The 12299-nt window shown below is 43.8% G+C and overlaps 1 protein-coding gene across 15 annotated transcripts in view; it reads right to left on the bottom strand.

Moving 5' to 3' along the window:
- Positions 1-12299, bottom strand: part of TLK2 (tousled like kinase 2) — a 79333-nt gene that overhangs the window by 54143 nt on the left and 12891 nt on the right. For all 15 annotated transcript variants that reach the window (XM_084804386.1, XM_084804376.1, XM_084804382.1 and 12 more), the window contains 4 exons: positions 4489-4560; positions 3723-3792; positions 2432-2475; positions 1984-2079 (listed from right to left, as the gene is read on the bottom strand). In XM_084804386.1, the coding sequence (XP_084660512.1) occupies positions 1984-2079; positions 2432-2475; positions 3723-3792; positions 4489-4560 (282 nt within the window). The remainder of the gene's footprint in view (positions 1-1983; positions 2080-2431; positions 2476-3722; positions 3793-4488; positions 4561-12299) is intronic.

Below are 12299 nucleotides of genomic sequence, written 5' to 3'. Positions count from 1 at the left end.
CCAAATAGGGGTGTAGCGAGATGCCCTTTGATCTCAGGTGGGCCACTGGGGCCAGGAGGATCTTCGTGAACACTCTTGAAGCCGTGACTAGGCCAAAGGGGAGAGCCTTGAATTGGAATTGCTTTCCCACACTGGAGGCCTTTAAGACGAGGCTGGTCAGCCATTTGTCAGGGATGCTCTGACTTGGATTCCTGCATTGAGCAGGGGGTTGGACTCGATGGTCTTGTAGGCCCCTTCCAACCCTACTATTCTATGATTCTATGAAGCTGCCACCGACCCTTGTGGGCTCCGCCACCTGGTGTGACCTTGCTCTGCTGCATCCGCGTGGATACTGGCGGGAAGGGGGCTGATAGCAGCGCCTGCCTCGACCCGTGGCTTTCCCGGGGGTGGAGCCGGAGGATTGGGGCTTCCCCGGCGCCTGTGCGGCGGCGGGAAAAAAGCCCTGGGGGGAGGGGCTGGATCCTTCTCCCCACTGCAGGCCGGCCCTCTGTATGCCAGAGGAGTGGTCACACTCCCGCCCCGCGATGGGAGGTCGCTCCTTCTCCGGGGCCTTTCATCTTCTTTGTCCTTTATTTTTTTATTTTTTGGTGGTTGCTCTCACACGCAAGAGCCTTGGAGAAGCTGCCTCCTTCCATGAGGCTGGAAGTAAAACTGGAGAACATGGGAGAGGCTCCACTTCCTCCAGAAGTTCTTCTTCGAGACTGCCTTCCTGGCCCAGGAGGCGGGACCTTCCCCATACTGGCTGGCCGCCTGCGCTCCGTGGGAGAACCTGCTAGGGACGTGCATGCTGGGACGATGGGGGAGGGTTCCTACCCAAAATTCCTCAGCTACAGAAGTTTTCCAAATGGGGCTCTGCGTAGGCACAGAGCCCATATGTGTGATGCACAGAGACCCCAAAGAAGAACTAAAACCTTGGTACTTGTAGTTCTTGAGAGAGAATGGAACACAGGGAGGAACATCACCCTCATGGTAATGTGCTTAGAGTCCAGGCCAGAGTGGGTAAAGTGTACCCATCCCCACTCCCCCATCCTGGGCCAAAACCAAAAACGTTGCAAATGTGACTTACAAAGACAGAAAATAAGAAACCCCTCCAATGGCATTCCCTGTCTGGAAGAAAGATGTATGGGACCATGTATGAATATAAACAACACCTAAAAAGGATGTTTTTGGTGTGAAACAAGAACTGAACCTGCAACTCGTGAATACACACATATACAATGTTACAGCAATTACGCACTTGTTGACTGCCTATATGTACAGACTGGCTTGTTGAGACCACTGCAGAAGGTAGATGTGCAGCTTGAAGTAGTGATGAACAGCCATTTCTTCATAGATATAGATAAAAATGGCAAAGTCACAGGAAGGTATAGTCAACCTCTCAGTTAATTAGCTGTGCTAGGATGAACAGCAGTTTGTTCTAGCTCCAGTCACCTTACAAAAAAATCAGCACATGCAGGTAAATGCATTTGCCAATTTGGAGTATTTATTTGCAGCAATAGGTGCTGTACACTGCCAAGTTAAAATATTTGATTAGTAGGCTGCGTGGTCAAGAATAGGAAGTGCTGTGCTAAAAATCCTTCCCAGCCCCATTCCGGGTCATGGTGGCTTCCAGGAAGTTTCCAACTGGCCCTCGCACTTTTAGAACTATTGTTCGTGCTATATCTTGTCAGGATGAGCCAACTCCTTTGCAGACTAGTGACCACCTAGCTACTTGCATGTAGACAAGAGCTCTAAACTAGGTAAGACAGGCAGCAAGAGCAGGGAAAAGGAATTATGGGGGAAGGACAGAAAAGGGGGTCATTTAGGTCCCGAGTCCTGGAAGCCTTGCACTGTCCCCAGGGATGTTGAACCACCACTTGTCCATAAGCTTTGCTTAGAAGCGAAGAGCACCAGAAATGTGCTTTAAACAAAAAATAAAAGCAGAGACTTTTCGGAGTTCCACACTGCTCACACAAAGCTCTGTTCTTTCAAGTGAATACTCACAGGTAAGGGATTTGATAAGGAATGCTGTGGTGATGATCGTGCAACAGTTGGTACGCTTCTTCCAGGGCTCGTTCCTGGACCGCTTCCCCCAGCAAACTAGAGAGAGACACACACACACACACACATACACACACAGAACAGTAACTTTGTGAGATACTGGGAAAGTGTCAGAGTGAAGCATATTACAGGGGTGCCCAGGAATTGGAATGAGGAAAACATGCATGCAAGGAGTCAGCCAGAATTGGGACTTACATTTTCTGTCTTAAAAAGAGTTGAAGGAGGTAAGAAAGACAGCTGCCTAGAAAATTTAGCCATCTGATTGCAAGGGCCTACCCCTCTTAAGAGTTTACATAGAATTAGAGTCCCTGCTTCAGACTAACTCAACACCCACCCCACAGGATTTGCAAGACTCTTTTTTCCTGACAGTTCACATGTGAAACTGGCTTACCTCAAAATAATCACTAATTTTATGTCCCCTTGGAGTGACTTTGCCTGGAAAGAAAACAACAATGTTACCAATCATACTATTAAGCTTCAGAGTCTTGATGAAAGAATATAAGAAATAGGAAGGAAATTGAATGGTACTGAAAATGATGGGTATATTGTTCATTCTAGGTGAATTTACAATCTGAGGGATCCACATGCTGTAACATTTTCGGTCCTCTACCCAGCAACACTGGTGATGGCTGCTGCAAGGAGTGTGAATTCTGTATGGCCAGCTTCCCCAGTTTAGTGAGGATTGTGCATGTACATTCTGTGTAAATGGTGGTTCCATTTTTGAGGGACTCACTTCTCACACTTCTGATAGGATGTGTCAGACTTGAAGGAGAGACAGCTGCTGTATTCATGTGGCATAAACATCAGCAGGGAACAAACTAACTCTGGGACCACATGCATCTTGAAGATGCTGCCTACCTGAGATATAAGGCTAGCTCTCACAGACTCAGCATCCCTTCCCTAGAAGCATGCTGGGAAAAAGAAACACACACAAGACTAGGAAGAGGAGAAAGTGGCAGCAGAATCATAAAGAGAACATGAACACACATGTAAGAGTGGTCCCTGGAAAGGGCAGAGAGGAGAAATCAAAGATGGATGGGGAAGCCATGAGAGAAGTGGTTGGATGAGGAACAACAATGGCGGGGCCAGTGAAGGAAGTATCATCGGTGAGGAGTCTTGGCTACAGACCATGAAAAGATTGCTGCAAATGACTCTTGGGGTAGAAACGTCTGGATGCTCTTTACCAACAAAGTTATGGTCATATAAGAAATAACACATTAGAACAGGACAAATGTACTTCAGATGCCACTCACAGTTTAGGTTAACATTCTCCAATACACCATGTGTGACAGGAGTTTAAGGGCCACTTTGATATACACTTTCTACATGGAAGTGCTCTAGTGCCTAAATTATCATGAAAATCACATATGACAGATATGCGATCATTGCACACAAGTACCTTGCATGTACAAATGCTGGAAACCCATGCTCAACTGTGGCGTGTACATGCAGTAAAACAAACAGAGGTGAATGTCACAGTAAGCATGTTTCAGGGCTAAAACTGTTTTTCTTATAATGGGGACAACAATGGTCCCTGAAGGGAGGGCACTGATCAAAGCTCAGGATCATAACAAGTTACCCAACACACCCTAGAGACAGACACATGCTCTCAGAGGACAAGAAAACTCTCTAACAAGTAGACTTATTACCAACTGTTTGGACATCCTAATGAGAGGGCCTACCTTGACTGGTCTCAAACGGTTCCCCTTTCCTCTTCCTGTTCCGCTGGTCATTCTGTTTTTTTTCAGGAGTCTTAAGGAGGAGTGAGGGGGAAATCCAAAATTAATTTCTGCAGACATCCCAGAATTTAAAACACTTGAGACATTAAAAATAAAATATGATTATCTGCAGCTCAATGGGCCTTTTAGTTTTGTAAATAGGTTAGACTTCCTCTCCTTGGTACTTTTAAATGCAACTGTGGCGTATTTAACCAGTGGCCACTAACACCATACATGGTGACAAAATGAATTAATTCTATTTAGTCAAGCCTGCTGCAATGCACTTGAAAGTTAAGATTACTGCTTTTTACCTCTCCAAAAGTTAAATGATTTATGATTTTTAAATTTTCTTTTGTTGAGGTAACTGCAGGGAATTAAACAGACCAAAAGTTTGTTTATTTTCTCTTGCTGGAATAGATCCACGTAACTATTTTCACATACATGACAGCAACTAGAGTGCGACCTGACCGCCTAGTTGTCTCTAAATTCTGCTCCTGTCTGCTGTTTTAGATGGTATCAGAGGCAAGGTTATCATGTCAATGAAGGGAGAAGCTAGCCACATGTTAAACAGCTTTTCATGTGACCATCACAATGTGAACTAGCTGTATGACTCCGCTCAGCAACAGCAATTTCCAGCAGGAAATGCCTCTTTTTCTTCCACTCTCCCTTCTGGCTTGACCCTAAGACAGGCTGAGGATCAGGATGCCCAGGAAATATCAGGCTCAATTACCTCCAACTCCTTGTCACTCAGAGAGCCCACACTGCACAAACTCTGGTTAGAAGATTCACTGTTCAAGGGACCCTGGTGCAGAAGCAAGAGAAGAATGTTATCAACAGGTAAATTGTCTACTTTAGAGCAAATGCATATTCACCAGTAAAACATAGCACACATTCATGCAGACTTGTTACATCCCTTTTCAATACAATGGTCTACCCAGAAGCCAGAGAGTAATAATCTCCCTCTTTGGTGCATTTACAAAATCTCTGTTTTGATGCTGAATAAAATAGTACCAAAACCTATGCTAGTAAATTCTGTCAGCACTAATTAGGTCCAGGTTTCTTTGCACATGAGCAGAGTTCCGTTTCATTTCTACTTTTAGTATGGGATACAAACAGGTTTGGGAGAAGTTTGGAACATCTTTTATTTATTTGGTTAGATCTGCTTTACAGTCTACAGAATCCTTCATGTAAATACTTCTAAGGGACACAGGAGAAGGAAATGGCAACCCACTCCAGAATTCCTGCCAAGAAAACCCCATGGAACATATCACAAGGATAAAAGATATGACGCCGGAAGATGAGCCCCTCAGGTCGGAAGGTGTCCAATATACTACTGGGGAAGAGCAGAGGGTATTTCCAAGTAGCGCCAGAAAGAGTGAAGCGGCTGGGCCAAAGCTGAAAGGACACTCAGCTGTGGAAGTGTCTGGTGGTGAAAAGAAAATCCGATGCTGTAAAGAACAATATTGTTTAGGAACCTGGAATGTCAGATCAATGAATCAAGGTAAGCTGGAGGTGGTCAAACATGAGATGGCAAGACTGAACATCGACATCTTGGGAATCAGCGAACTAAAATGGACAAGCATGGGTGAATTTAATTCAGGTGACCATCATATCTACCACTGTGGGCAAGAATCCCTTAGAAGAAATGGAGTAGCACTCATAGTCAACAAAAGGGTGGGAAAAGCAGTACTGGGGTACAATCTCAAAAACGATAGAATGATCTCAGTACGAATCCAAGGCAAACCATTCAGCATCACAGTAATTCAAGTCTATACCCCAACCACTGAGGCTGAAGAAGCTGAGGTTGATCGGTTCTATGAAGACCTACAACACCTTCTAGAACTAACACCAAAAAAATACGCCCTTTTCATCATAGGGGATTGGAATGCTAAAGTAGGAAGTCAAGAAATAACTGGGATAACAGACAAGCATGGCCTTGGTGTACAAAATGAAGCAGGACAAAGGCTGAGTTTTGCCAAGAGAACATGCTGATCATAACAAACACTCTTTTCCAACAGCACAAAAGGCTGTACACGTGGACATCACCAGATGGTCAATATCGAAATCAGATTGATTATGTCCTTTGCAGCCAAAGATGGAGAAGCTCTATACAGTCAGTCAAAACAAGACCTGGAGCTGACTGTGGCTCAGATCATGAGCTGCTTCTTGCAAAATTTCGGCTGAAATTGAAGAACGTACGGAAAACCACTCAGGTATGACCTAAATCATATCCCTGATGAATATACAGTGGAGGTGAGGAATAGATTTAAGGGATTAGACCTGATAGACAGAGTGCCTGAGGAACTATGGACAGAGGTCCATAACATTGTTCAGGAGGCAGCAACGAAATCCGTCCCAAAGAAAAAGAAATGCAAGAAAGCCAAGTGGCTGTCTGATGAGGCTTTACAAGTAGCTCACGAAAGAAGGGAAGCGAAAAGCAAGGGAGAAAGGGGAAGATATATCCAACTGAATGCAGAGTTCCAGAGAATAGCAAGGAGAGACAAGAAGGCCTTCTTAAATGAACAATGCAAAGAAATCGAGGAAAACAACAGAATGGGAAAGACTAGAAATCTCTTCAAGAAAACTGGAGATCTCAAGGGAACGTTTTGTGCAAAGACAGGCATGATAAAGGACAAAGAAGGCAGGGACCTAACAGAAGCAGATGAGATTAAGAAGAGGTGGCAAGAATACACAGAAGAACTATACAGGAAAGATCTGAATGTCCCTGATAGCCATGATAGTGCGGTCACTGAACTTGAGCCGGTCATCGTAGACAGTGAAGTCAAGTGGGCCTTAGGAAGCATTAGTAACAACAAAGCTAGCGGAGATGACAGTATTCCAGCTGAGCTATTTAAAATCCTAAAAGATGATGCTGTTAAAGTGCTGCACTCAATATGCCAACAAATTTGGAACACTCAACAATGGCCGCAAGACTGGAAAAGGTCAGTTTACATTCCAATTCCAAAGAAGGGCAATGCCAAAGAGTGTTCAAACTACCGTACAATTGCGCTCATTTCACATGCCAGCAAGGTGATGCGCAAAATCCTACAAGCTAGGCTTCAGCAGTATGTGAACCGAGAACTACCGGAAGTACAAGCTGGGTTTCGAAGAGGCAGAGGAACTAGAGATCAAATCACCAACATTCGCTGGATCATGGAGAAAGAGAATTCCAGAAAAACGTCTATTTCTGCTTCATTGACTATGCTAAAGCCTTTGATTGTGTGGATCACAACAAACTCTGGCAAATTCTTAGAGAGATGGGAGTACCAGACCACCTTACCTGTCTCCTGAGAAACCTGTACGAGGGTCAAGAAGCAACAGTAAGAACCGGACATGGAACAACCGATTGGTTCAAAACTGGGAAAGGAGTACGACAAGGCTGCATATTGTCGCCCTGCTTATTTAACTTACATGCAGAGTACATCATGAGAAACGCTGGGTTGGATAAATCACAGGTCGGAATTAAGATTGCCGGGAGAATGATCAACAACCTCAGATACGCAGACGATACCACCCTAATGGCAGAAAGCGAAGAGGATCTAAAGAGCCTCTTGTTGAGGGTGCAAGTGGAGAGTGCAAAAGCTGGTTTGAAACTCAACATTAAAAAAACTAAGATCATGGCATCTGGCCCCATCATTTCCTGGCATATAGAAGGGGAAGAAATGGAAACAGTGACAGATTTTATTTTCTCGGGCTCCAAGATCATGGCAGACGGTGAGTGTAGCCATGAAATTAAAAGACGCTTGCTCCTTGGGAGGAAAGCTATGGCAAACCTAGACAGCATAGTAAGAAGCAGAGACATCACCTTGCCAACAAATGTTCGTATAATCAAAGCCATGGTTTTCCTTTAAGACGCTGAACTGCAGACTGGAAGGTCGGCAGGTCAGCAGTTTGAGACCCGAGTGCTGCGTGACGGAGTGAGCTCCCGTCTTCAGTCCCAGCTTCTGCCAACCTAGCAGTTCGAAAGCAAGAAATTGCAAGTAGATAAATAGGTACCGCCTCGGCGGGAAAGGTAACAGCGTTCTGTGCACTTCGGTGTTCAGTCATGCCAGCCACATGACCATGGAAGCGTCTTCGGACAGCGCTGACTCTTCAGCTTAGAAACGGGGATGAGCACCGCACCCTAGAGTCGGACACGACTGGTTGGGGACACATTTACCTTTTTTACCTTTAACGTATGGCTGTGAGAGCTGGACTATAAGGAAGGCTGAGCATCGAAGAATTGATGCGTTCGAACTGTGGTGCTGGAGAAGACTCTTACGAGTCCCCTGGACTGCAAGGAGGTCAAATCAGTCCATCCTAAAGGAAATCAACCCTGAGTGCTCATTGGAAGGACAGATACTGAAGCTGAAGCTCCAATATTCTGGCCACCAAATGCAAAGAGAAAACTCCCTGGAAAAGACTGTGATGCTGGGAAAGATTGAAGGCAAAAGGAGAAGGGGACGGCAGAGGATGAGATGGCTAGATAGCATCACCGATGCAATGAATATGGACTTGAGCACGCTCCGGGAGAGAGCAGAGGACAGGAAGGCCTGGCGTGCTATCGTCCATGGGGTCACGAAGAATTGGACACGACTTAACGACTAAACAACAACAAACCCTTCTCTACAGTGATGGGTCTTATGTTTAAGATAACAGGTAGGGATTTTATGGGGGAGATATATCTAGACCATATTGAGTCACACAGCCTTCCCCTACCATCAACCCTGACCAATGATCATGCCGACTGGGGCTGCTGAGGGATGTAGTCCAAAACATCTCGAGGGCACCAGGTTGGGGAAGGCTGAGGTATGTTTCTAGCAACCATCTCTATAGTGCAAGAGCTCATGCAAAAATATTTCACTTTCAGCTAACAGCTCTACATATGGCAGGAGGGACATTGTATATATATATGGAAGTTCGCAAACTGCCCAGGAGACATGCTGTCACATGGCCCAAAAGCAGATAAGACTTACTAATGTCAATGGGAACAGTCATGAATAAATTTGCATAGCTACGTAAATGAAAAAAGATCTATCGAACTTGGGATATTAAAATATATATTCCCAAAGAATCTTTGCTGCACAGGCTAGACCAGCTGTAGGCAGACTACAACTCCCCTAAGTCCTAGCCAGCATGGCCATTGGTCAGGGATTATGGGAGTTGTAGTTCAAAACACCTTGAGGGTGCTGATTCCTGGGCTAGACAGACTATCACCAATGGCATTATTTTCACATGTATTGCATATGACACTGTGGACAACTTCTTCAAATACAGCACAACCTCTTAGCCAACTTTATCCTCAAAGAGCGCTGGGATGAATGTACAAAGCTGTTCTCTCATGCTGGTTTCATTTATGTCTCCAAATCCATCTCCCAAGATACCAAAGAAAAACTAGAGCACAGACAGTGATCCAAATGTACTTGCACATACAGTGGCTCTCGAAGGTGAGAAACTCCATAAAAGTAGCACACAAACTAAATGTGGATTTTTAAAACTGACTATTTTTTTATTTAAAACATTTATATCCCACCCTATATAATTAAGACTATGTGAGAAGTGCACACAGAACAAAACTGAATATGAAGAACAGTTATTCTCAAACTGTACATAGGCCTGTCCTCAGCAAACTGGTCATACAGCGCACACCTCCTACCTTCAGGTTATCAATCTTATCGAACTTGCTCATGATTGTGTCCGAAGGTTTGAACTGGGAGGCATCATCAACAGAACCAAGCCAAAATAATAGCTTCTTGTATTAATCCCAGGTCTTTTTGAGACTATCCACAGCCAAGAAACTGCCTTAAATTTGAAGGTGATGTACATAATGCTATATGTGATGCCTGTGAAATAATGCTATCAGTGACAGCATCTGTCTAGCCCACACAGCAAAGATTCTTTAGAAAGTGATGTTTGATTAATACTCCACGTTCAAGGGTGTCACTATAAAAACACAAATATGCAAATTTACACATGAGTAGTCCCACTGAGCTCAGCAATCCTTTTCTGTTCCATCTGGGCTGTGAAAGAGGGTGGCATCCTGGTGATTTGCAAACTTCCACTTGCAAAATGCAGCTGGTGACCAAAGGAGAAATGGTTTGGCCTTACCTTGGCACTAAGCTCATGGCACTACTAAACCTAGTCTCCACTGAGCTAGTAAGGCTGTGTAACTTCAGTCTCTAGGTGGGGGAGATCACATGACTGAATGCTCCTCCATAAAAAAACATTCTCAGCACACAGAAGACTAATATGTCAGGGAGAAGGCTAGGCTAGTTAAAGTAGTGAGAACTAGTTCTAAGTTTCCATTCAGTTCATACACTAAACCTTCTGCCACCAACCAGATCCCACTTGTTTAGAGACTATGCACATGAATGAACAAACAGCAGTGAGATGCTTGAGATAAACAGGAGGATTTAGTATGCATGCTGACCCTGGGAAACTTTGGAATAACTATGAAGCTGCGTCATCCAACATGGTGCCCTTGGGCACCTCTCATTTTTTTTAAATTAGGAGGCTGGCATGCTGTAAAATGAAGATCTGCCCTCCCGCACCATCTTTATTTCAGTTCAAAAGAATGCTTTTGCATTTGGAGCTCAGGCCTCCTCCTCACCCCGCCCCCACCCTTTATACTTCTTGGGCAAGTTACTTTTCTTTTAGTCTTACCAGTTTGCCTTCTAGGAAATGAGTATTTTGTGACCAGCCATGCCCACCATGGCAGCTATTTTATGAATGGGAAAAATCCCTCAATGGCAGCCATTTTGTGGGAGCATCTACAACATTCTCTCAGAATTCCAAGTGTGCCCACAAACCCAAAAATGTTGGGGATTCCTGATGTAAAGGAACATTAAGTTCCAAAATTAATGCTGTGCCTATGCTGATTTGTGTCATATATGACATTACTTATAACTGTGTGTATGTGTGTGTATTAACCCTAATAGCATGTAAATAAGAAAAACAAATTTGCTCCAAATTAGTCAACATGCATAACTTGTATTAATTTAGCCACCTTTGAGACCTTGGATTCTACTTTCTTTTTTTTAAGAGCAGCAACCCCATTATTAAGAACCAGCATAAGATATGGATGCTGGATGCCAACATCCCCCTTGTGCCAGCAATTAACCAAAAGTGTCATTTGCTACATATGGGGCTGCCTTTGAAAATGGTTTGGAAACTTCAGCTGTGCAAAATATGGCAGCAAGGGTTTTAACTGAGACTAGGTGGTATGAACATATTACTCTGGTCTTGCCTTGTCTGCAGCAGATTCCAGTTTGTTTCTGAGCACCATTCAAAGTGTTTGTTTTGACATGTAACGCTCTATGTGGCTTCAGACATCTGTGCCTATCCATTCCTTAAGGTCATCTACACAGGCCCTCCTCCAAGTGCCCACAAATTCTGAAGTTTGGGAAGTAGCTACTAGAGAAAGAGCCTTTTCAGTGGTGGCTCTCTGGTTACGGAACTCTCCCCCAGTAAAGTATGCCTGGTGCCCAACAGTTTTCTTTTGGCCACCAGGTTAAGACTTCTGTGCTCCCAGGCCTTTTCAGATCTTTTCCCTTTGTCATTTTGGTGGTTTTAGCTCCTGCATTTATTGGTTTTTAGCTCCATGTTTTGAATTTTATTTTATTGTGCTGGCTTTTGTATTGTGGCATTTTTAAGACTGTCAGATTTTATTGTATTATTGCTCTGTCTTAACATGGTTGTACAATGCCTAGGGAGCTAGCTTTATTGGTGGCTATTAAGTAACAAGAACAACATGTGTGTGAAGTTTCTGGTTTCAAGTTCCTCATCACCCACTTAGGCAAATTAGGTCTATCAGCATCGGTTCTTCATGTATAAAACGGGGGTTCTATGTCAGCAACCTTATAATTTGCTACCTGCTTAAGGTGAATAGTAGTTGCCCTGGATGAGCACGCAGATAGCAGCAAATATGGCATGCAAGTTCTTTTCTAGAGTCAGAGGTCCAGTAGCAGCATTCCTTGCTGCTGTCTGTATTTCTTAAATATTTATTTAAAACTGTAAGAATTTAAAATTATGATGAACAAATACTGTATTTATTTATTCACCAATAGTGTTTCTGGAATTCTAGCTTCCACATCTATACTTCTCTCAGGGCAGCCATAGTTCTTAATCTTTAACGTACTGTACACCTTTGTACAGACTCACCGCCCCAGACACTCACCTGCCGCCCCCTTACAATCAGAAACATGTCTGAAAAATTCTAGACCTTCTTGAATGCTACAGAGCAAGGCATAAATATTGCCAATCAAGCCTAATTAGTGCAGACTTATACCCTCTTTCTCCAGTTTTATTTGTACAGTGCATTCTAACAAGAACAGTTCCACACCTTTCTACTGTTTAAAGAGTACTGCCATGTCAACGCCTTCTGTTTGTACACGCTTTTAAGTTCCATCAATAGAAATGCTTCCTCAAGATGTATGTACATTTATGAAGTATATTACAAAGATTTTATGTTTGTAAACTGCCCTGAGGGCATCTGCCAGTCAAGTGGTATATACATTAATAAATATATAAAGTGCCTAAAATGGCAGTAGGCATTGTTCAGAA

This window comes from Heloderma suspectum, chromosome 6 (assembly GCF_057233095.1).
Source record: "Heloderma suspectum isolate Gila_16-S chromosome 6, 16-S_ref, whole genome shotgun sequence".
NCBI classification, from domain to species: domain Eukaryota; kingdom Metazoa; phylum Chordata; class Lepidosauria; order Squamata; family Helodermatidae; genus Heloderma; species Heloderma suspectum.
Note: the sequence above shows the minus strand (reverse complement) of the source record. Positions and strands in the feature narration are given on the sequence as shown.